The 25571-nt window shown below is 41.8% G+C and overlaps 1 protein-coding gene across 1 annotated transcript in view; it reads left to right on the top strand.

The window, feature by feature from the left end:
- LOC134612482 (UDP-glucuronosyltransferase 3A1-like) overlaps positions 1–14716 on the top strand; it is a 28389-nt gene extending 13673 nt beyond the window's left edge. The window contains exons 3-7 of the mRNA XM_063456853.1: positions 7107–7221; positions 8305–8839; positions 9659–9890; positions 10588–10807; positions 14440–14716. Coding sequence (XP_063312923.1) covers positions 7107–7221; positions 8305–8839; positions 9659–9890; positions 10588–10807; positions 14440–14716 — 1379 coding nt within the window. The remainder of the gene's footprint in view (positions 1–7106; positions 7222–8304; positions 8840–9658; positions 9891–10587; positions 10808–14439) is intronic.
- The last annotated feature ends 10855 nt before the right edge of the window (positions 14717–25571 follow it).

Here is a 25571-nt window from a genome sequence, read left to right as displayed (position 1 = left end):
GATCTTTCTTACAGGGGGATAAGCTTTACCCTTTGATATGTTAAGTAGGTAATTCAATACCTTTACAAGTCAGGAGAGAGATAGCCACTCCTCTCTATCTTCATTCCTCTCTGTTCCTTCTTGGCTGTGCTACTGAGCAGACGCCATGTGCTATCTTGGTGAACCATGTTATACTCTGCTGCTTCCTTTTCTTCCTTGGTGAATGTGATGTTGGACTTGCAGCAGTGAGCCATTACTAGATGTGAAGGCCTAACCGTGGGTGAGATCAAACGTGTGGGGAAAGGGGTTACTATATAGATAGATAGATTTAAAAGGGTTGTTGCTCCGTGGGTCTGGGCTGTGTGTTATACATTTATAGTATTGTGTGTTGCCTTCTAAATAAATACCTTTTCATGTAGACGAACCTTGTGTAATATTTATATTAATTTGGTGATACACCACAAGCACTCTCACACACATCATGCACAGCACTCACACACATCATACAAAGCACTGTCACACACAGCACTCTCACACCCATCACACTCAGCACTGTCACACCCATCACACACAGCACTCTCACACACATCATACACAGCACTCTCACACACATCATACACAGCACTCTCACACACATCACACACAGCACTCTCACACACATCACACAGAGTACTCTCACACACATCACTCTCACACACATCACACACAGCACCCCTCACGCACAGCATCCATCACACACACATACTGCACCCCTTACATACACACTACTTCCAAATATCTCTCTCTCTCTCTCTCTCTCTCTCTCTCTCTCTATATATATATATATATATATATATACATATATACATATACATATACATATACATAAGCATACTGCACCCCAAACACATTACATTCCAGACACACACTAGATCCCTTACCCAACTCTGGATCATATACACACACTAGATCCCTATATACACTCTGAATCCGTTATAAATACACACTCACTAGATCTCCTATACACATTCTGGGTCCTTCAAACACACACACGACTATATATATATATATATATATATATATATATATATATATATATATATATATATATATATATATATATATATATATATATATACACATACACACACACACACACACACTCTGGATCCCCTATACACACACTAGATTCCTTGTAAGCAAACACATACTACACCCCTAAACACATACTTTCTACAAACACTACATCACCTATACACACACACACACACTATAGCCTGTATGCACACACTTGCTATATCCCCTATACACACACATTCTCTACAGCCCCTAGCCACATATGCATCACATTACACCACAAACACAACATGACTAAAACCAACCTTATTACACAATACCACAGCACAATCAACTCACTCTACACACACGCAATACCACAAGCAGGCTCCAAACACATGCACAGTACTCTTTAATGGCATTTTTGTCTCCTGGTATCCATTTATAGAGACACCAGAGACAAATTGCAAGGAAACACAGTGCAAGCATGTTATTAAATTTGCTTGCGCTGTGCAGAACAAATACAGGGCTTTTTTCTCATGATAGAGCTCTTCAGCAGAGCTCTGTGCATGGTCTGCCCTGGAAGAGCATTGAACCAACATGCTCACTTTGAGAGGGGGCGTGTTTGTCATTGGTGATGACAAAACACACCTCCTCTGCCCCGCCCCCTTCTTAGTGGGCCGCTATGATAAAAAATGCCCGGGCCGAATTTTTCTCCCAGTCTGGCCCTGCCTTAAGCGAAACTCAAACATTAGGCCCCACTAACAAAAAAGTGAAAATACATGCACACTGTCACATTGATGCACAGTTTACCTGTGTATGTGCAGAGAGTATCATTGTGTGTGTGTGTGTGAATGTATGTCTCTGTGAGCATGTTTGCGTTTTTGTCTGGTACCCTATGTGTAAGGGGTAGCTGCTTGAAGTGTGTTGGGTGATGGTGAAAGGGAGAGGGGGGTGATGGTGAGAGGGAGAGGGGGGTGATGGTGAGAGGGAGAGGGGGGTGATGGTGAGAGGGAGAGGGGGGTGATGGTGAGAGGGAGAGGCGGCTGATGGTGAGAGGGAGAGGCGGCTGATGGTGAGAGGGGGTAATGGTGGGGGAGGTGGGAGTGATGGCGAGGGGACGTCATGCTGAGGGAATGGGTGATGGTGAAGGAGGGGGTAATGCTGATGAGGGAGGGGGTGATGGGGTAATGCTGTGGGTGGTGAGGGGGGGTGATGCTGAGGGAGGGTAATGCTGAGGGTGGTGATGCTGAGGGAGGGGGGTAATGCTGAGGGTGGTCAGGGGGGGTGATAGTGAGGGAGTGATGCTGAGCAAGGGGGTGATGGTGAGGGGGGTAATGCTGAGGGTGGTGGGGGGTAATGCTGAGGGTGGTGAGGGGGGTGATGCTGAGTGTGGTGAGGGGGGTGATGCTGAGGGAGGGGGATGCTGAGGGTGGTGAGGGTGTAATAGTGAGGGGGGTGATGCTGAGGGTGGTGAGGGGAGGTGATAGTGAGGGGGAGTGATGCTGAGGGGGGTAATGCTGAGGATGTGAGAGGGGGTGATGCTGAGTGTGGTGAGGGGGGCGATGCTGAGGGAGGGGGTAATGCTGCGGGTGTGAGAGGGGGTAATGCTGAGGGTGGTGAGGGGGGTGATAGTGAAGGGGGTGATGCTGAGGGGGTGAGGGGGTAATAGTGAGGGGGTGATGCTGAGTGAGGGGGTAATGCTGAGGGTGTAAGGGGGCATTATAGTGAAGGGGGGTGATGCTGAGGGTGGTGAGGGGGGTAATAGTGAGGGGGTAATGTTGAGGGTGGTGAGGAGGGGTGATAGTGAAGGGGGGTGATGCTGAGGGTGTGAGGGGGTAATAGTGAGGGGGTGATAGTGAGTGAGGGGGTAATGCTGAGGGTGTGAGGGGGGTGATAGTGAAGGCTGGGTGATGCTGAGGGTGTGAGGGGGTAATAGTGAGGGGGTGATGCTGAGTGAGGGGGTAATGCTGAGGGTGTGAGGGGGGTGATAGTGAAGGGGGTGATGCTGAGGGGGGTTATAGTGAGGGGGTGATGCTGAGGGTGTGAGGGGGGTAATAGTGAGGGGGTAATAGTGAGGGGGTAATGCTGAGGGTGATGATAGTTAGGGTGATGATAGTGAGGGTGATGATAGTGAGGGTGATGATAGTGAGGGGGATAATAGTGAAGGGGGGGTGATGCTGAGAGGGGTGATAGTGGAGGGGGGTGATGCTGAGGGGGGTGATGCTGAGGGGGGTGATGCTGAGGGGGGTGATAGTGAAGGGGGTGATGCTGAGGGTGGTAATAGTGAGGGGGTAATGCTGAGGGTGGTGATAGTGAGGGGGTAATGCTGAGGGTGTGAGGGAGGATGATAGTGAAGGGGGGTTATAGTGAGGGGGGTAATGCTGAGGGGGGTGATAGTGAAGGGGGGTGATGCTGAGGGGGGTAATAGTGAAGGGGGTGATAGTGAGGGGGGTAATGCTGGGGGGGGTGATAATGAAGAGGGGGTGATGGTGAGGGGGGGAATAGTGCCCCCCCATCCCTCACTTACCTGATCTGTAGGCTGCCTCTGTGCTGCTCCCCTGCGGTTTCAGTGATGAGTGAGAGGCTGGGATAAGCTGTACCTTCCTGCCTTTCAACATTCAGTGTATTGCAGTGTATTCTCACACAAACCAAAAATAGCAGCACAAGCTGAAAAATCCAGGGGGGGGGGGGGGGGGCAAGTGCCCCTTCTTGCCCCCCCTGCGGACGCCCATGATCATGTAGGTCCTCCTTGTGCTGCCAAAACAGCTCTGATGCATCAAGGCATGGACTCCACATGACCTATGAACAAGTCCTTTGGTAACTGGCACCAAGACATTAGCAGCAGATCCTTTAAGTTCTGCAAATTGCGAGGTGGGCCTTCATGGATCGCATTTGCTGTTCCAGCACATCCCACAGACAGGGCTTCAGTCCTGCAGGAACGCGTGGGAACGGTGTTCCTGCACTTTTTCCACAGCAGGAACACCGTTCCCGTTAGTAGTCCTGCAGGCAGGGCTGGCACGACCATAAGGTGGCACAAGCAGCTGCTTTAGGGCTCACCGACCCAGAGGGCGGTAGATCAGAGTGACCGGCAGGAGGTCGGCGCACAGCGCTCTCTCCTACCAGTCACTCTGTGTAGCGTGGCCGAGCGGAGCAGTGTGGTCCATGGTACAGAAACTTCTTCTGTTTCCTGTACCCGGCCGGACTGAAAGGAAGTGCTCACTGAGAGTGCACTTCCTGTCAGTCTGGCCGGGTACAGGAAACTGAAGCTCCTGTACTGCGGTCTGCTCGGCCACGTTACAAAGAGAGGTAGGAGACACACCAGGGACCAAGTGGGGGAGAGAGAGGCACTAAAGGACTGGGGGTGGGAGGGTGGTAAGGAAGAACACTATAGGACAGGGCAGGGGGGAAGAACACTATAGGACAGGGCAGGGGGGAAGAACACTATAGGACAGGGAAGGGGTGGAAGAACACTATGGGACAGGGGAGGATGTGGTAAGGAAGAACATTATGGGATGGGGAAAAACACTAAGGGATGGAGGAAGGGGGGTGGTAAGGGACGCTATGGGACAGGGGGTGGGGGGTGGTAAGGAACGCTATGGGACAGGGGATGGGGGGTGGTAAGGAACACTATGGGACAGGGGAAGAGGGGTGGGAAGGAACACTATGGGACAAGGGAAGGGGGGTGGTAAGGAACACTCTGGGACAGGGGAGGGGGGTGGTAAGGAACACTATGGGACGGGGTGATTGGTCACTGCATACCTTCGATGGCCAATCATTGTGCTGCTGTTTTCGGGGTGTGTATTACCAGCTGTAGCCTCTCATAGTCCAAAACCCTAAATGAGGTCCGCCCACCTGATGTGTGTATCCTGGATGTGTCCGTAATGTGTCATTTCATGTAGGGGCTGTGGGACATCTTAAGTGTGGGCAATTGCTTCTGATAATAAATTGAGGGGCATACACGAACTTCTGGCAAACTGACATATTACGTGTTTTATCTGTCCATATAGAAACTCATAAGTATGCAGTCTTTTATTAGTATAAAAGGAAAAAGAAAAACAAGGGGGGAAAAACGGGGAAGAATCAATAATTACAAAAGGCAGTATTATATAATACTCAAATTCTCAAATTCTATACTACTCCGTAAAGGGATTAATAGGTGAATAATTATATAATACTGCCTTTTGTAATTATTGATTCTTCCCCGTTTTCCCCCCCTTGTTTTTCTTTTTCCTTTTATACTAATAACGGACTGCATACGTTATGAGTTTCTATATGGACGGATAAAACACATCTCCAACGTATTATGTCAGTTTGCCATCAGTTGGTGTATGCTCCTCAATTTACTATGTATTTATATCAAAATACAATGTATTTATTAAGTGGAACGCAGGAGGAGAGAGCAGTGACAAGTATGCAGCACTTTACACAAACTGACATCTATCTTTCAACCGCCTCTCACCACAGCATTCTCACGATATTCTTGTTTTTAATCTACAAATTGTGAGTGTTTTTAATTCATTCTACATAATAAATATATCTGAAACGGTAAGCACTATGGTTTTTCCATCCTGCTGATTTTTAGAACGACGGAAGGATATTGGTACTAAAGACCAATATATATGATCTTAAAGTAATTCTTACTTCTATCTTTTGCACATAATTGGGACCAACACAGTTCAAGGACCAACTGTCAGTACTATAACAAATAGCCTATTTAATACAGAATAACCCCAGCTGTGCCGATAACTGGGGTCATCTGATACAGGCACTATAAATCTTCGAACATTGTAGCAACTGCATCCTATTAAACCATTTATTGTGGCAATATTCCATAAAGACTCCAATAATATTGGGACTAAAATATTGAAACATATTGTTATACACAGACTGACGTTTTTTACTTTGATATTACTTAAAGACGTATTCCACACACCATAACTACACCTGGTAATCTATTAGATTTTTATCTAATCTCTCTCTCTTTTTTACATGCAAATCAAGAACTGACTGTTCACTTGCTGTCTAGTATACCACCCCCACTTGACAGGTGCTACTGTAATGATATAATTAAAGGAGCAATATAGGGTCAGGAACACAAACATGTATTCCTGACCATATAGGTTTAAAACCACCATCTAGCCCCTCATGCCTCCCTAAAAATAGTAAAATCTTACTTGTATTCAAGCCAGAAGCTGCTGGCTTTGTCACAGTTTCCTTTAGACCTGCCCACTGTCTGCTGACATCAGCAGAAGTGGTAGCCTGATCCAATCACAATGCCTCCCCATAGGATTGGCTGAGACTAACAAAGAGCCAGATCAGGGCAGAGCCAGCATGATTCAAACACAGCCCTGGCCAATCAGCATCTCCTCATAGAGATGAATTGAATCAATGAATCTCTATGAGGAAAGTTCAGTGTCTGCATGCTGAAGGAGGAGACATTGAATGTTTGGATGCATTTTAGGCAGCCATGACCCAGGAAGGATCTGGGGAGTGGCCAGTGAAGTAATCACTAGGCTGCAATGTAAACACTGCATTTTCTCTGAAAAGACAGTGTTTACAGCAAAAAGCCTGAAGGTAATGATTCTACTCACCAGAACAAATTCAATAAGCTGTAGTTGTTCTGGTGACTATAGTGTCCCTTTAAGATTGAATGTACTGTTGTATTAAGCAGTATAAACCAGACATAACGTCAAAAACATACTATTTACCATTTACTATTTATAAGCTGTAGTTGTTCTGGTGACTATAGTGTCCCTTTAATGTTATTTACTTCACCTTTCAGTGCATGTACAGCAACAGCATCTGTTCTTGATTACCTTGTACATAAGACCTTGAATTCTTGAAGGTCTTCATAATGAGGTTCCTCTAGTGGCTGTAATTTTGCCACAAGTCACAAGAAGCATTTTCTTTGGTTAATGTAATCATTGCTATTTCTCAGAAATAGCAATGTTTTCCTTTTGTCAGAGAAAAAGAACAGCATGTATGCACCAACACCAGATGCAGTTCTTTTGGTGCTTGGTGTCCCTTTTATTCATTGTTTGATTATACAATGTATTCTTTTTAATTAATTTACAATTTGTTATTTTTAGGTTACAAGCCGAAGTCAAGCCCATATCCAGTCACTACTTGGACTCTGGATGAGGTTTATCTCAAACAATTTAATGAATTTATCACGAAACATAAGCAACAATACTTCACGGGCAGGTTGGGTTTTCAATTTTAATCCATTTATAAAATCTGAGTGATTGATCATTATTTGGCACTTTATAAATTCATACAACTCACAGTGTCACCCCAACCCCTCCATGTCCCTTACTGTTTCTCTCCCCTCCCTTCCCTCCCTCCTCTGTTCCTTAGTGTTCCTCTCCCTCCCCTTACCTGTCTCTTAGTGCCCCCCATTCCCATTAATGCCCCCCCCCCAGTCTTAGTGTTCCTCTACCTTCTCTTTTAGTGGTCCCCTACTACCTGTGTTCGTTTTCCCTTCCCTCCCCTGTACCTTAGTGCCCCCCCTTAATGCTCCTCTCTCTCCCCCCCCCAGTGTCTCCCCACTGTCCCATAGTGTTATTTCTCCCTTCCTACCCTGTCCCATAGTGTTCTCTCTCCCCTCTTCCCCGTCCCATAGTGTTCTTTCCTCCCCCACTCCCCCGTCCCATAGTGTTCTTTCCTCCCCCCTTCCCCTTCCCATAGTGTTCTTTCCTTCCCCCATCCCGTAGTGTTCTTCCCCTCTCCCCTGTCCCATAGTTCCCCCCCGTCCCATAGTGTTCCTCCCTCCTCCCCTGTCCCATAGTGTTCTTTCCTCCCACTCCCTCCCCTGTCCCATAGTGTTTCTTCGCCCCGTCCTTGGTGTGTCTCCTACCTTTCTACTGACAGGAAGTGCTCTCTCAGTGAACTTCTGTGTCCTGCACAGCGTTCCGCTCTGATCAGCCATGCTACACTAAGTGACTGGAAGGAGGGAGCGCTGTGCGCCCACCTCCTGCTGGTCACTCCAATCTAGCACACCCGTGGCCGGTGCGCCCTAAGGCAGCCTCTTGTGCTGCCTTATGAACGCGCTGGCCTTGGTGTCGGTGGCATCACCCCCCCCCCACCCACCATGTGATGCAAACGGTGCGGTCCGCACCCCCCAATCGCTTACTATCAACTTACATGACATATTTTTTTTTTTTCCTTCTTTTTTTTTTTTTTTAATCTCTCTAAAAAAAATTAAATAGGGAATGATTTTACCATTGTTTATTTCTTATTTTAATAGCATGTCTTGGTGATGAGTAGTGCTATTTTTTTTTTCTTCAGGAGTTCAAGCAAGACTTACTTAGCATTAATGGCACATTTATCAGATCAGTGCAAGTTTTCACTAAACCAGTCGAATATTATGAAATCACTAAGGGATGAAAAGTTTGATATTGCTTTCATAGATGCATTCAATCCATGTACATTTCTTATCTCGGAGAAGTTAGGATTACCGTACATTGCCTTTTTCCCAGGAATCTTTGCCAATGCTCCACATGTTGGACTGCCAACTCCATTGTCCTACGTCCCTTTATATCAGTCTCAACTCAGTGACCGCATGGACTTCTTTCAACGTATAAAGAATATTTTCATGTATATTGGTTCTCATGTGGTTCAGAAAAAAATTGAGGCAATATTCGAAGATGTCATTAATGAACATTTTCCTGTTGGATCCAGACCGGTCATTTCAGATCTATACTTGAAAGCTGAGCTATGGTTTTATAATGTAGATTTTACCATTGAATTTCCACGCCCACTTCTGCCTCATGTTCATTACATTGGTGGCTTGATGGCAAAACCAGCAGAACCAGTCTCACAGGTGAGTCGTTAATTTTACAGTAGCAGATCAAGTGTAGACTATCCAATTATAAAGCTATTTAATACCAGGGGCAATCATTACCTGGATGGCTACTTTCAGAATTCACCACCTAGAGGTGAAACAGAAACATTACACGTGATAGAGTAGAGTCTTCTAAGAACCTAGATTGCTGTGTAACTTCCAAAAACACATTTGGCAATAACCCAACAGGCTTAAAATTCCTGATGACCTATTCCCACCTTGTCCCTTACACTAACAATTAGTTCATTTGTTATTGCCATTGCAGCTGAAGAAAGACTTACCGAACCTCAAAATACCCCAATTCTGTCTAATTTTTTAATACTGAGATGACAATATAGCACCATTAAAGGTGTCCATTAAATTGATGGAAATTAAAGCGCAGATGACGGGCATCTTCCACTCTTGGCAATGTTTGCCCTAAATATTTAATTCTGTAGCAATGCCTTGAACTTCTTACTCAGCTTCTTTTGTGGCTGCAGAGGTCTAGTGGTGTTTCACCATCTTTTTCTTTCTACTTCCTTTCCGGTGTGATGCCCCTCCAGATACCACCATTCACCAGGTAAACTCATTCACCCTAGCCTATCTTCTATGTAACCACAGGTCAGGGCTTTGGACTGGGTACCTGTGTGATTATTTATTTTGGTTTGTTATCCTGATGACCTATTGTATTGTATATCTTTGCCAGGTGGGACTTTCTGACCCATTACCATTTCTTTTTGTGATTTTTTCATTATGTTTTCTTTATGATGTTTCTGGATTCAAATTCAAATAAAAAATATTTTTTTATGTTTTCTGTAGGAATTGGAAGACTTTATTTACCAATCTGGTGAATCTGGATTTATTGTTGTGTCCATGGGATCAATGTTAGATTCATGCCCGGTGGAGGAACTTTTACAGGAAATGAACAAAGGTTTTGCTCAAATTCCTCAAAAAGTTATTTGGAGATATCAAAGGTCATTGTGGCCCAATGACTTGGAACTTGCCCCAAATGTCAAGCTCATGGAATGGATTTCCCAGAACGATCTTATAGGTAAGAAATAATGCAGAGAATACTACTACTGTACAAAACACAACAAATAGAAGTACTTTCTGGGTCTCTTGTATAAGAAATTGCAGGGTGTATTCACAAATATAACCCATTAGGAAAAAGTTTCATGTGACAAACATTAAGTGTTACCTGAGATAAGTGACTTTAAATAGAAATAATATGTGAGGGTTTAAAAGTCTCTGTCCTGCCACTTCGGCTCAGATCATGAGTGTAGATTATCTCCGCCAATTCAATGTTTCTCCATAGGGAAACATTGGGAGTGTAGTGCACATGCGTCCCAAAAGGCACTCTGCGCCAAGGAAATGGTCTCTATGATACCATCTAATTGAAATAGCCGCGTTTAACCTGGCTATTGGGGCAGGAGCACCTCTAGCAGTTGTCAGATTAAGTGATCTGAGTGCCTATAAAGTCAGCAAATTTGAAGAATATATATCTGTGACTAATGGCATCTGGTAGAGAAATGTGTTCCTCTACAGGCTGTTAATTATTTCTAGAGTATAAATGAGGGTGAGTGAGGCTTTATGGATTCAATTTCATACTGCAAAATACATGAAACAAAACTTTTATACTATTTTTTTTGTAGTGAATTGGATGAGCTTTATGGAATATGTGGCCAAATGCAAATTTATGTTTAGTGTTTAAACAACCCAGTAATTTTTCTTTTGCTGGTCATTTACAGGACATCCTAAAGCACGTCTTCTGGTGACTCACGGAGGAATGAATAGTTTGATGGAAGCTATATATCATGGTGTTCCAGTGTTGGGAATTCCTCTTTTTGGAGATCAGTTTGACAATTTGGCTCGAATTGAGGCCAAACAGATGGGAACATTTATCCCAGTTATTAAGATTAAGGCAGAACATTTGGCAAACACTATCAGACATATAATAGAAAACCCAAGGTAGGTCTCTTGATATAACTTCTAAACTTATTCATTTCATTGTTCCTTTTAGAGGAATTTATTTAAATCACGATATCAACATGTTTAGCTTTGAATGTTTTATAACTAATTGCACTATAGACTTGAAAGATGGTTGCTTTATGATACATGGTACTTTATGTTTATTCAGTAAGTATTGAAACTGGCATTCCTCAGGTGTGAGGAATTTATTGAGTAGGTTTATGATTAGTTTGGGAGGATGATCCCTGAATATGCATATCTTCTAGTGGACCGACGTGTCGGTGCCAAATACTGAGAAAAATCATGAATGTGAAATATATTAATCTCCATCTATTATTGTGATAGATTCATTGAAACAATGATGGGGTCTGACCAGTGAGTTTTAAAGGTTAGGTTGAATAAGCCAATTAAGAAAATGTTTGAGTTTGAAAATGTTTCTATTGCAGCTATTTTAGCCTACAATTTGAGATTCCTCAATCGATTCCCAACTATTCTGGGCTTAGTGAGTAACGCTGTATGTTCCTCAATAGACTACCCGTGGAGCTCCTTGCTTTTTAATTCTTCAACAGTTCTTGCCTCAACTCATCGATTTTATTTTTTTCTGGAACTCACTGCTCAGTACACAAGTTTACACTCAATAGCCACAGGCATAGATAGAAGATACAGATCAATTATATCAGGAAAAATCTGTAGCTAACTAGCTAGTCCTAGTTAAAGGATCTCAACTGCATCTCATCTGAATAAAGTGGTCTGGGTGCATGGGGCCCTGTAGCTTTAACCCTGCAATGCATTATTTTTTTTATTATTATTATTGCAGTTTTGTAGAAATTGCTATGTTCCTATTGTAGGGTGAAAGAAATCTCTAGTGCAGCAATTGGAGGTGTTAGAAGCCAACCAATCACAGTGCTCTGATAGGCAGGTCTCGCTATGATTGATACGTTGGTGAGAAGAGATCTTAAATGTGATCTGTAATCAATGTAGCACTATTGATTTGTAGAAAGCAGGTTTTGTTTCCAATTAATAACCCATAAATGCATGAAATTGTACGATAAAAAGGTCACCTGATCAGGGAGTTGTTTTAGAATACCACGATTTGGTGTCATTGCCTCACATATCTAACAATGTTTTATTTTACATACAAATCTCCATACTGCAAAAGAGAATGCTAAATTATGTTTTCATGTGTAGAAATAAATATTATTAGCTGATATACGGAGTTTAGTATAGAAAACATGGTTTTCAAGGTAAGTCATTCTTGTCATGACAGCCACCGTGACATCCAGACCGCCAGACGAGGTCGCCCCAGAAATACCCGATGAGGGATTTGAACCCAGGTACCTTGCTATCCTGAACCTGCTATTTTGCCTCTGAGCCACCATATCAGCTCCAGAGATAGCCAGAAGTACATCTTGCCTTGTATCCAGCACTGGGGGCTGGCCGTTATCTGTGGCTGCTCCAATACTCTCGCACACCTGAAGCTGATGGCCGTTAGCCAGGTATATAACCCTGCCTCTCCCAGAAGGCAGGGTCAGTTCATTGACTCTGGTTCCTGCTATTTCGAGTTCCTGTTGTCCTGTTGGTTTTCGGCTTCTGACCTTGGCTTTGTTCTTGTTGATCCTGTCTTCTGGCATCCTCTGACCTCCGGCTTACCCACGACGATTCTCCTGCTCTTGTCCTTGTCTGTACTTCGACCTGGTTATCCTGATACAGCCCCCGTGCACAGACTCACAGGCCAGGTGAGTTCTTCCCTGACCACCTTGGCCTGTGTTTAATTGCAAGGGTAAGCATATCTCTGCAAACTGGACTCCCACCAAGGTAAGCCTTGACAGAATGAACTGACCATAATGGAGTCTGCAGAGATGTCTCAATTGCTTACCCAGCAAGTATCCAGCCTGGCCCAGACTGTCTTGGAGCTGCAGCGAGAAGTTTGTTTTCTTAAAGGCACGGTACGCCCAGCCCTGGAACCTGGTTATCCTGAACCGTTTACAGTTATGCCGGAGAAATTTGATGGTAACCGTGCTTCCTTCTTATGCTTTAAAGTGGATTGTGAATTGGTGTTTTCCCTGAAGTCTCGGACTTATGCTAATGACTTCATAAAGGTCCGAGCAGCTATTAACCTGCTGTCTGGTAAAATCAAACAATGGGCACATGAAAGGTTGCAGTCTCAGAGTCCTGTCCTTGCTGGATGGGATGCTTTCATGACTGCCATGGAGGCACAGTGCAAGACTTCTAGCAAGACCACTGTACCTAAACCAGCACCACGTCCCAGAGGATCCCAGATTCCCAGAAACAAAGGGAACCTATACCATTACCACAACCCCGTGCTGCCTCATTATGCTCCTGTTCCTAGGGAGGCCCCAGAGCAATCCTACCTTCCTCTTGACTCTGATGAACCTATGGAAATAGGATTGGTCCAGCGCAAGGTGACTACTGAAGAAAGAGACCGGCGGAGAAATCATGGCCTTTGTTTTTATTGTGGTGAAAGAGGGCACCTTATCTCACACTGCCCAATTCGCCCACATCGGCCAGAAACCGTTCAAGTTGGGGTTGTGCATACCCATCCGGCCAAGTCTGCACCTCTGCCTGAGAAACGCCAAAGTCGCTGTCAGTCTGGTCCACGCTCCGTGACACATATGAGTACTCAGACCACGGTAGTTAATACTACCTGTGTTTCTCTAAAATCAGCTACCAGTGCCTCTGAAGTATCTCTGCCTCCAGCCCCGGAAACATCTGTACCTCTTCTTGAAGAAACTGCTGTTCAAGCAGGCACCACTTCCTACCTGCCCAGAGGAGAATTACCTACCAATGCACATGAGGAAAAAGGTACAGAGAGACTGACTCCTGGGATCAAGGTACTTACAGCCTGCTCCAAGTCTGGTACCATAAAATCCCAGGATGTAAAAGGACTCTGCTCTGGATACCTGAATGATAAAGACTACCTGAGTGAGATTGAGACCGAAGATGAATACGATTTCCAAGAAGAGCCTGTTCACGCCCGGAGGGCGTTCTTGAGGGGAGGGTACTGTCATGACAGCCACCGTGACATCCAGACCGCCAGACGAGGTCGCCCCAGAAATACCCGATGAGGGATTTGAACCCAGGTACCTTGCTATCCTGAACCTGCTATTTTGCCTCTGAGCCGCCATATCAGCTCTAGAGATAGCCAGAAGTACATCTTGCCTTGTATCCAGCACTGGGGGCTGGCCGTTATCTGTGGCTGCTCCAATACTCTCGCACACCTGAAGCTGATGGCCGTTAGCCAGGTATATAACCCTGCCTCTCCCAGAAGGCAGGGTCAGTTCATTGACTCTGGTTCCTGCTATTTCGAGTTCCTGTTGTCCTGTTGGTTTTCGGCTTCTGACCTTGGCTTTGTTCTTGTTGATCCTGTCTTCTGGCATCCTCTGACCTCCGGCTTACCCACGACGATTCTCCTGCTCTTGTCCTTGTCTGTACTTCGACCTGGTTATCCTGATACAGCCCCCGTGCACAGACTCACAGGCCAGGTGAGTTCTTCCCTGACCACCTTGGCCTGTGTTTAATTGCAAGGGTAAGCATATCTCTGCAAACTGGACTCCCACCAAGGTAAGCCTTGACAATTCTTTCATTCAGTTTTATTTTCTATGTATCAACAGCTACAAGTCCTCCGCAATGAAGCTCAGTGTGATCCGCAAGTCTCAACCGTTTTCCCCAGACCAGAAATTAGTGCGATGGGTGGAGCACATCATCCAGTCTGGAGGAGGCAGTCACCTACGCCCCTATGCTTTCCAACAGCCGTGGTACCAGCAATTTCTGTTGGACATCATCTTATTTATCACCATCTGCCTTATTATGTTCAGTTACATTGCTGTGAAAATAATTACATTTGTCTTAGGAAAACTGTATTCTACTGGGAAACAAAAACAAAGCTAACATTAATAAAAAAAATACATTTAAAAAAAATTGTTCACTCATAAATTTAACACAATTTACTGAAAAACCTATTTTAAAAAGAATTAACACCTGGCATTGTGTTGACTGTGATCGTTAACTTTATTTTACTCCCCGTGAAAATAGAATAGACATTTTTTTTATTTAAAAGGTAAAACAATTGTTAAATGTTGCAGAAAATGCACTTGAACTTGTTACAGAACAGTACTGTAATTCTTATGAATTTGAGAGAAATTATTTCACTGAGATGCAAATGGTTTACAAAGTGGATTCACTGACTAATGTATCCCTACATTTATAGAGCATAACTAAAGGGAAACATTTAGACAGCATCCTTTCCCAATACAAAATATATAAAATGTTTGTATTTCATTACACTCTTCAAATAAATGTAGGGTTGTACAATTGTAGATTATGCTAGCGCAGTGTACCTATAATCTTAATTTTATTAAGGACAGGAGGTGAGTATTTTGCATAATCTTTCTTTACTAAAACTCCAGCAGCACAGGTTTAACAATAAAGTTTAGTGAAAAAAACATTGCCATAGGGTATAAAAGGCCCTTCCTCTTGCATCATTTCCTCTTTCTTTGGTGCGAGATAATCATAAACATATCCTGCTATTACAATAAATAATGATAACGACGAAGAATCAGACTGTAAATGATCCAAATTCCGACTGGAAGATTGTCGTAGTGTGCGAAGACGATCCCATGTATTGATCCATGAAGAAGAATCAAACTGAAAAAGAAAAGAAAAAGACGTGAAAGGGATTTGGAAATGAACTGTTTGTCCTCATTATTATTATTATTAGCATAATCAATATTACTGTTTATAAAACGCCAGTTTATTCCGTAGTAATTTACGTAAAGGAATTTATCAGATGAGACAAGAATATTTTAACCGAAATAGGTAGCTATGATAGAGACATTAATATAGACAAATTGTATGTATTAGGAAATCATAACAGATAGCAGTCGTAATTTCAAGATGTGATATGAAATAAACCACATAATAAAGAGATAACCACACCCTCTGAATTCAAATCTTTTATTGAAGTACAACCCAAGGAATGATAATTAGGGAGGGAAAAAGCAGGGTGGGAAAATACTCGCCTCCTTTTTTTCACTAAACTTTATTGTTAAACCTGTGCTGCTGGAGTTTTAGTAAAGAAAGATTATGCAAAATATGAAGCCTCCTGTCCTGTTATAAAATTGAGCCCACTTTGAAAACCAGTTGCTCCTCAGCACAATCTATTCTCTTGAATGTACTACTTTCTGAGAGGAACTAGTGGCAACTGTCAGGACTTGTTATTATGGGTAAAGGGGTTGATTACGTTTGTTTGTCTTTTGCATGCATGTGATTCCTACAAATGTTAACCCCTTAACGCCGTTACGGCGTGCTATGCCGTCACGGGTTAAGTGGGCTTTAACGCCGTTATGACGGCATAGCACGCCGTAACGGCTTGCAGCCCCAGGAGGTAAGTTATACTTACCTCCGCCGCGCTCCGCTTCGGGAGGACTGCCTCACAGCCCAGGCAGCCCTCCCACGGCAAATCAGGCCCCCGGGGGCCATGTGTTCGCTCTCAAAGAGCGATCACATGGCCCCCTATAGCTGGCTGTGGATATGCCAGCAGGGGGACTGTTTGAAATATCAGACAGTCCCCCTGCTGGTGGGAAGAATTAAAAAAAATAATTAGACATGTGTAAAAATAAATTAAATATATTTTTATATATATATATAATATGTATATATATATTATATATATATAATATATATACATATTATATATATGTAACGTCATACAAAGTGTATTTTAATATTAATATAAGTATATATATTAATATTAAAATACACTTAGAATGACATTACATATATATAATATGTATATATATTATATATATAATAGATGTACATATATATATTATATATAAATACGTATAATTAAAATAATAAATAAATTAAATAATAAAATAAATAAATAAAATATTGAAACAAAATTTAATATAAATTATATATGCATATGTAATTTCATTCTAACTGTATTTTGTTATTAATATATATATATATCGGTAACAAAATACACTTAGAATGACATTCTATATATATCTATCTATATATAAAATGCAAATAACCGCAAATATATATATATAGATAAATACATATAATTACATAAAAGATTACATCAGTATACACGTAGAATTTAAATACCTATAAATGCATATATATTAAAATTCTACATGTATATTTAAATAATCTTTTAACGTAATTATGTGATTTGATTAATTAAAATTTGATTGACATGCATGACAACACAGGGAGAAAGTGCAGAGAATTTAATTTGCAAGCACTATATTTGACCCTGTAACTCTCCAAGACACCATAAAACCTGTACATAGGGGGTACTGTTTTACCCGGGAGACTTCGCTGAACTCAAATATTCGTGTTTCAAACTGGTAAATTGTATTACAACGATGATATTTTAAGTAAAAGTGACGTTTTTTGCATTTTTTACAAGCGAACTGCACTTTTATGGTCTATATTATTGTTGTAATATGTTTTACTGTTTTAAAACACTAATATTTGTGTTTAGTGAAGTCTCCCGAGAATAACAGTACCCCCCATGTACAGGTTTTATGGTGTTTTGGAACGTTAGAGAGTCACATATAAGGCTTGCATTTCATTTTTTTCACATTGAAATTTGCCAGATTGGTTATGTTGCCTTTGAGAGCGTATGGTAGCCCAGGAATGTGAATTACCCCCATGATGGCATACCATTTGCAAAAGTAGACAACCCGAGGTATTGCAAGTGGGGTATGTCCAGTCTTTCTTAGTAGCCACTTAGTCACAAACACTGGCCAAATATTCGTTTTTTGCTTTTTTCACACAAAAACAAATATGAACGCTAACTTTGGCCAGTGTTTGTGACTAAGTGGCTACTAAAAAAGACTAAACATACCCCACTTTCAATACCTTGGCTTGTCTACTTTTTCAAATGGTATGCCATTATGGGGGTAATTCTCATTCCTGGGCTACCACACCGTCTCAAAGGTAACATTACCAATCTGGCAAATTTCAATTTGAAAATGTAATGTTCTATATTTGACCCTGTAACTTTCCAAAACAACATAAAACCTGTTAATGGGGGGTACTGTTGTACTCGTGAGACATCGCTGATTACAAATATGTGCATTTTTTTTGCAGTAAAAACAGTATTATGACATTCACAGTTAAAATGTCAGACGGAAATGCAAATTTAAAAAAAAATCTTATTTTCTCACATTTTTTTTACTTTTATTCATAATAAATGATGTTCCATATATGAATAGTTAATGATAGATTAAAGCCCTGTTTCTCCTGAACAAAATGATATATAATAAGTGTGGGTGCATATAATTTGAAAGAGGGGAACTACGGGTGAACAGACACATAGCGCAAATTCCAGTTTTTGTTTACGTTTTGTTTTGATCAGAACGTGCACTATTGACTCCGTCCTGAAGGGGTTAAGCTGAAAAAACAAAAGCAACAAAAAGCATTGCTCTGTTGGTGCCTTAAAGAGCCTCTGTTGCCAAGTATACATTTTATTTAATATTCCTCTATCTTAATTTATTAATTTTTTGCCGACTGCCCTAGTTTTCATACAAAAACATACAAAAAAACTAATTAGAGACTTTTATCCTCCTTATGTACAGGAGTCAAATTGACACAACTTGATGATAAGCCACTCCAGACCCCTAAACCACTTTAGCTTGTTGAAAAGCTTAGTGTGAAGAGTGTGTTATTTCATTCTGGGAATAGTACATATTCCAGTAGGATTTGGCACTATAATAAATTAACGTGGATACACATCTTTGCTTTCAATCAGACAGCAGGTCCTGTTACTTCCTGGTTGCTTAGCTTGGTGAAGCTAGACTCGAGGCAGCAATTGCCCGGACCACCTGCCTTGCAAAGACTTCTTATTGAGCTGCATTGGAAAAGTCTGGGCTGGGTTAGAAGGGGAGGGCTTGCAAAGATTTCAACATGTGATCTTCAGCTATTGTAAGCTGTTTTTCTATATGCTCCCAATGAAAAATAAATGCAAATGTTAATTTGGGGTATATCTACTAAACAGTGATTTATTTTATTTGGGTAGTGGAGTGTCCCTGTAAGCAAAGTTTCAATTTCATTTGGCAATCAGATGTACCAACAATTGATAAATAATATTAATTACACAGAAGGGAGAACGGCAGACATCACGGACAGAAGAGAACAAAATGGCGGTGCACAGATTTTGAGATTCGGCAAAAGGAAGTGTAGCGGAGCTGCAATGCGGAGACTGAATATCTCCACTGTAATCCTCTTGAGCTGGAAGGGAAGCACTGGTTAGTAGATATAGCCCATTCCCCCAGGAACTGGACGACACAGTTATGGGAGTCAACGGATTTTGTTCTGGCCAAACATGGCTTTTATGCACATACCCCTACATGGGGTCTCCTATACAAAAATACAGGGCACTTCCTCCCAAGATCATCTGTGCCTGAGAGATAATTGCGTGAGAAAAAGCTATAACTCAATTATCACTCAGGTACCGAAAAATCTACAAAATTTTAAAACACCCCAAAAAGAAATTTTAATACTTCACAACCCCATGAAAGTCACATCACCGAATAGCTTGGATCTGAGCATTTTGCAGAAATTTTGTTTTCCTTTAATTGCGGTTCCTATTTACGAATGTCTCTTGGCCTCCCTTTGTGCGATCTCTAGTACTATTTGTTAGTTCCAGTGGTCCCCACCTTGTGCGTTTAAGCTGTAATATCTGTCCTATATTTTCTGTACTTAATTGTGCAGTTCTTTCGGCATGCTTCTCGTATTTGCACTGATATCTCTTTTATGTTTCAAGGTAAAACGTCTATGTTTCTCTATGATTTTGCCATTGCACTACTAAAATAAAAAAGCAGGACAGGGCTACTTTAAACATGGTATAACTTTAACATGCATATATGCCTTTATAAATGTCCATATAATTACTAGCACTGGGAAGAAGAAATTGTGTGATGAGCATTGCAAGATGTAAATGTGATATCTAACCAGGTATAATGAATTCAAGTTTGTTACTCTGAATTTATATTGTTGAACGAATAGAAACCCATACACCTAGCAGGCAGAACGATTTGTGCACTAACAAAATATAAAACAACAAGCTAGTGGTGGGTTATATACACTAATCCTTTACCTAGCAGACTGACTCTAGTTTCTCTCCAGATGGGCTTAGACCCTCAAAATGCCATAATGGAAGTAGGAGAGAGAAATTAAAATCGATAAAACCAATTATTTTATTGTACATTTGGCAGCAGGCACAATCACAAGCCCTTTGCACTTAAAGACTATAGAAAGGTTCTTTGTATATCTGACTAATTCAAAAAGGACTTATTCCTGTAGGAGGAGCTCTAAGCCAATAGTATGTAACTAAAGGCAAGAGTTGTAACAGGATAGCTTTATACCTTAATCTAATCAGAGTGTCAGTAATGGTTACTAAATTGTTACAATGACAGGTAACCAGCTTTCAATTGTAATTGGTAAATAGTATTTTTTTGACGTTATGTTTGGTTTATGCTGCTTAATACAACAGTACATTCAATCTTAATATGGTTGCCATTAAATAATAAAATCCTCCAATTAGTGATGTACAGATTTTTATCTCCTTGAGCACAAAGGAACGAGGGGAATGGCGTATTGCAAAGTCTCCCTATTTTGTTTAACTTTTGAGCAAACACAGCCATTGTATTTCCTTGCTGCCTTACCTGGAAACTATATTCAAACAATTGTCAAAGTTATCGTTGAAGTGCTCTGTGCATGGTCCTAGTGCTCATCTTTTCCTGGCTGGGAACTAAATAAAATAAAAATAACTTAATGAAATAAATAAGACTGTCCAGTGTCCCAGCTTCTGTTGGAGTGGTTGAGGCGCTGGGCTCAGGGTCTATAATTAACAATAAATTAAGATTAATGAAAGTATTTAGAAAATTGGTTATACTAGATGGGCCAAACTGTTCTTATCTGCCGTCACATTCTATGTCTCTATGTGACGCCTGCCTTACTTTGAGGTACAGGAGGGAGCTGGGGGACAAAGTGTCAGGCACTACTGTCTGTATGGTACCTGCCTGCATAGCGGGTGATGGAGCCGATGGAGTCATGTGTCAGGCACTGCTGTTAGTGCGGTACCTGCATTCTCAGTAACGATACAAAAGAGGTCAGTGTCCAGGAGATCTGGAATTGGCCTCAAATGTTAAACTCGTGAACTGTGTCTCCAAGAATGATCTGCTAGGTGTGTAGTACTACATGAAAATTAATGTTTTATAGTTATATTTTCTTTAATGAATGCTTTCAGCCATTTCTACAGTGTGGTAACGGCTAAACAAAGTGAATCATAAATGATGATAAAGTAGGCAAATTGAATCAATATGTGATGGCTCTGCTCAGACAAGTGTGCACACTATAGGAAGTGTTTTATAATTACACAACTAAAGAACAATGTATCAAGACAGCCATAAAACTTTGTAAGATGTGCACTCTTCAACCAAAGAGATATCCACAGGTGAAGTACTTTTAGAGTTTTAGTCATCAACTGCAATATGGTTTTCATAATATTTTACCAAAAGAAGACTCTTAATTTAAGTGACTTTAGTGATTTTTGCTGTTCGGACACACAGGGTGTGCCATGAACATTGAATTCTACACATGAACAGAATTAATACCATTGTAGACCAAAGTTTGATTTTTGTAATCTCTGGGTTTTGAAAGCAAGTTAAAGAATCTTTGGGGAGGACACCTGATTTATAAAGGTAGGAAAATCTTATGGACTTTGGTAATTGGTAAGGACAGGATAGTGGAAGAAGGAAAGGATAGTGGAAGAATGGCTGCAGCGGTTTAAATGAAAACTATGTTAGAAAAGACAAGTGTTTCTGTTGCTTCTTGAAAGAAAAATGAATACATTTTGACAGTGTTACTCAATTGATGGTGGTACAGTTTGATCAGAGGCTGGAACTTGGAAGTAAGAAAACATATTTTTACATATTGTAAATATTTTTTTCCCCTTAATATAGTGACAATACTGACAAGTCGGTTGTATTGTCATTTCATGGACAAGAAGCTCAGTAATTAAATACTAAATATAAGTAATTTACTTAATTCCCGCCTACTCACAAGTAAACAACACTAAGACCAAGAACTGCAAAAACATTTTACTAACCAAGATAGGGAGGTATCCCTCTGCCAAGTGTTCCTGTTAGAAGCGAATCTGTTTTTATTTGAGAATAATAAGAAGAAACCATAAACTCCAGGTTGAGATGTACTGAGAATCTTATTCTGTAACTCTCTGCGATTGTCTGTAGAATCCATGCATTTTGAAATTACCAAATTTCCGAAGTTTCGAAGTGCCGAAGATGCGAAGTGTTGAAATTCCGAAGTTGCCGAAGTTGCCGAAGTCTCAAAGTGCCGACGTGCCGAAGTTCCGAAGCACAGTATTGCCTAAGTACTAATATACTTACCCAGCGAAAGAAGAAGAATGTTACACTGTATACAATTTTAAATAAAAAGTATATAAACATAGCCAGGATTCAGCTGTAAGCATTTGCAACACTTACAACAATCAAGTAACATAAATTCATATACAATGTAAGTTACTTAGCCTGTCAATGTAAGTTACTTAGCCTGCCTCACTGAGCTGCCTGTAACACTGCTCAGGGCAGCTCCGTGCGGCTTGTTTTGCAGGAAGTGACATCACCAGTCACAGTGAGCTATGCGGAGCTGCCCTGAGCAGACTTACAGGCAGCATGTCAGCATTGTGAGGTTCCTACAGAAGAGGACCACCAGAGAGGTAAGATTTAGGAGGGTTTTGGGAGCCCCTACCCCCCCCTGCTCCCACTGCAGCCCCTACCCCCCCGCTCCCTCTGCAGCCCCTACCCCCCTGCTCCCTCTGCAGCCTCTACCCCCTGCTCCCTTTGCAGACCCTACCCCCCCTGCACCCACTGCATCCCCTGCTCCCTCTGCAGTCCCTACCCCCTGCTCCCTCTGCAGCCCCTACCCCCCTGCTCCCTCTGCAGCCTCTACCCCCTGCTCCCTTTGCAGACCCTACCCCCCCTGCACCCACTGCATCCCCTGCTCCCTCTGCAGTCCCTACCCCCTGCTCCCTCTGCAGCCCCTACCTCCCTGCTCCCACTGAATCTGACTGCTCCCACTGCAGCCCTTACCTGCTGCTCCCACTGCAGCTCCTGCCCCCTGCACTGTGCGCAATGGTAGGGTTTCGCTTTTGGTAGTGGCTAAAAGTAATGGGACAATTGGCTGCTCAGCTGTTCCATGGCCAGGTGTCTGTTATTCCCTCATTATCCCATTTACAAGGAGCAGATAAAAGGTCCAGAGTTCATTTCAAGTGTGCTATTTGCATTTGGAATCTGTTCCAAAGAGCTGTCACTATCAGTGAAGCAAGCCATCATTAGGCTGAAAAAACAAAACAAACCCATCAGAGAGATAGCAAACACATTAGGTGTGGCCAAATCAACTATTTGGAACATCCTTAAAAAGAAATAACTCACCGGTGAGCTCAGCAACACCAAAAGACCCGGAAGACCACAGAAAACAACTGTGGTGGATGACCGAAGAATTCTTTCCCTGGTGAAGAAAACACCCTTCACAACAGTTGGCCAGATCAAGAACACTCTCCAGGAGGTAGGTGTATGTGTATCAAGAGAAGACTTCACCATAGTGAATACAGAGGGTTCACCAAAAGATGTAAACCATTGGTGAGCCTCAAAAACAGGAAGGCCAGATTTGGGTTTTCCAAACAACATCTAAAAAAGCCTTCACAATTCTGGAACAACATCCTATGGACAGATGAGACCAAGATCAACTTGTACCAGAGTGATGGGAAGAGAAGAGTATGGAGAAGGAAAGGAACTGCTCATGATCCAAAGCATACCACCTCATCAGTGAAGCATGGTGGTGGTAGTGTCATGGCATGGGCATGTATGGCTGCCCATGGAACTGGTTCTCTTGTATTTATTGATGATGTGACTGCTGACAAAAGCAGCAGGATGAATTCTGAAGTGTTTCGGGCAATATTATCTGCTCATTTTCAGCCAAATGCTTCAGAACTCATTGGACGGCGCTTCACAGTGCAGATGGACAATGACCCGAAGCATACTGCAAAAGCAACCAAAGAGTTTAAGGGAAAGAAGAAGAATGTTATGCAATGGCCAAGTCAATCACCTGACCTGAATCCAATTGAGCATGCATTTCACTTGATGAAGACAAAACTGAAGGGAAAATGCCCCAAGAACAAGCAGGAACTGAAGACAGTTGCAGTAGAGGCCTGGCAGAGCATCACCAGGGATGAAACCCAGCGTCTGGTGATGTCTATGCGTTCCAGACTTCAGGCTGTAATTGACTGCAAACGATTTGCAACCATGTATTAAAAAGTGAAAGTTTGATTTATGACTGTTAATCTGTCCCATTACTTTTGGTCCCTTAAAAAGTGGGAGGCACATATACAAACTGTTGTAATTCCTACACTATTCACCTGATTTGGATGTAAATACCCTCAAATGATCTTGAAATGGGCATTGAAAGCCATGTATCAGTGTTTGCAGATGACACAAAACTTTGTAAAGTAATAAAATGTGAGCAGGATATTGCCTTGCTTCAGAGGGATTTGGATAGATTGGGGGACTGGGCACTAAAATGGCAGATGAAATTTAACGTAGAAAAATGCAAAGTTATGCACTTCGGGGTTAAGAATGCACAAGCAATTTACACCCTAAATGGTAGTGAACTAGGGATAACCACACACGAGAAGGATTTGGGAATTGTTATAGACAACAAATTAGGTAGCAATATGCAATGTCAATCTGCCGTTGCTAAGGCCAGTAAGGTTTTGTCATGTATAAATAGGGGCATAAATTCTCGAGATGAAAATATAATTTTGCCTCTTTATAAATCGCTGGTAAGACCACACCTTGAATATGCTGTGCAATTTTGGGCACCTTTTCTAAAGAAGGATATCATGGCACTAGAAAAAGTGCAGAGACGAGCTACAAAATTGATAAAAGGAATGGAGCATTTTAGTTATGAAGAAAGGTTAAAAAATTTAAATCTCTTCAGTTTGGAAAAACGGCGCCTTAGAGGGGATATGATAACATTATACAAATATATTCGGGGCCAGTACAAACCAATATCTGGAAATCTATTCATAAACACTGCTATACATAGGACACGAGGTCACACATTTAGGCTTGAAGAAAGGAGATTTCATCTAAGGCAAAGAAAAGGTTTTTTTACAGTAAGAGCAATAAGGATATGGAATTCATTGCCGGAAGAGGTGGTTTTGTCAGAGTCTATACAGATGTTTAAGTTGCAATTGGATAAATACTTGCAAAAACATAACATACAGGGATACAATTTCTAATTAGTGGGGTAATAGCTGCTTGATCCAAGGAGACATCTGACTGCTATTTTGGGGTCAAGAAGGAATTTCTTCCTAGTTTGTTGCAAAATTGGAAGCGCTTCAGACTGGGTTTTTTGCCTTCTTTTGGATCAACAGCAAAAGCATATGTGAGGAAGGCTGAACTTGATGGACGCAAGTCTCTTTTCAGCTATGTAACTATGTAACTATGTAACTATGTAACTATGTAAATTAAAGCTGAAAGTCTGCAGTTAAAGCACATCTTGTTTGTTCCATTTCAAACCCATTGTGTTGGTGTATAGAGCCAAAAAGATTAGAATTGTGTCGATGTCCCAATATTTATGGACCTGACTGTATGTATGTACTGCATTTGTTGGAGGTACCAGTAAATATGAGCTTCATTTTATC

The sequence above is a fragment of the Pelobates fuscus genome, chromosome 5 (genome assembly GCF_036172605.1).
Source record: "Pelobates fuscus isolate aPelFus1 chromosome 5, aPelFus1.pri, whole genome shotgun sequence".
NCBI lineage: Eukaryota > Metazoa > Chordata > Amphibia > Anura > Pelobatidae > Pelobates > Pelobates fuscus.
Note: the sequence above shows the minus strand (reverse complement) of the source record. Positions and strands in the feature narration are given on the sequence as shown.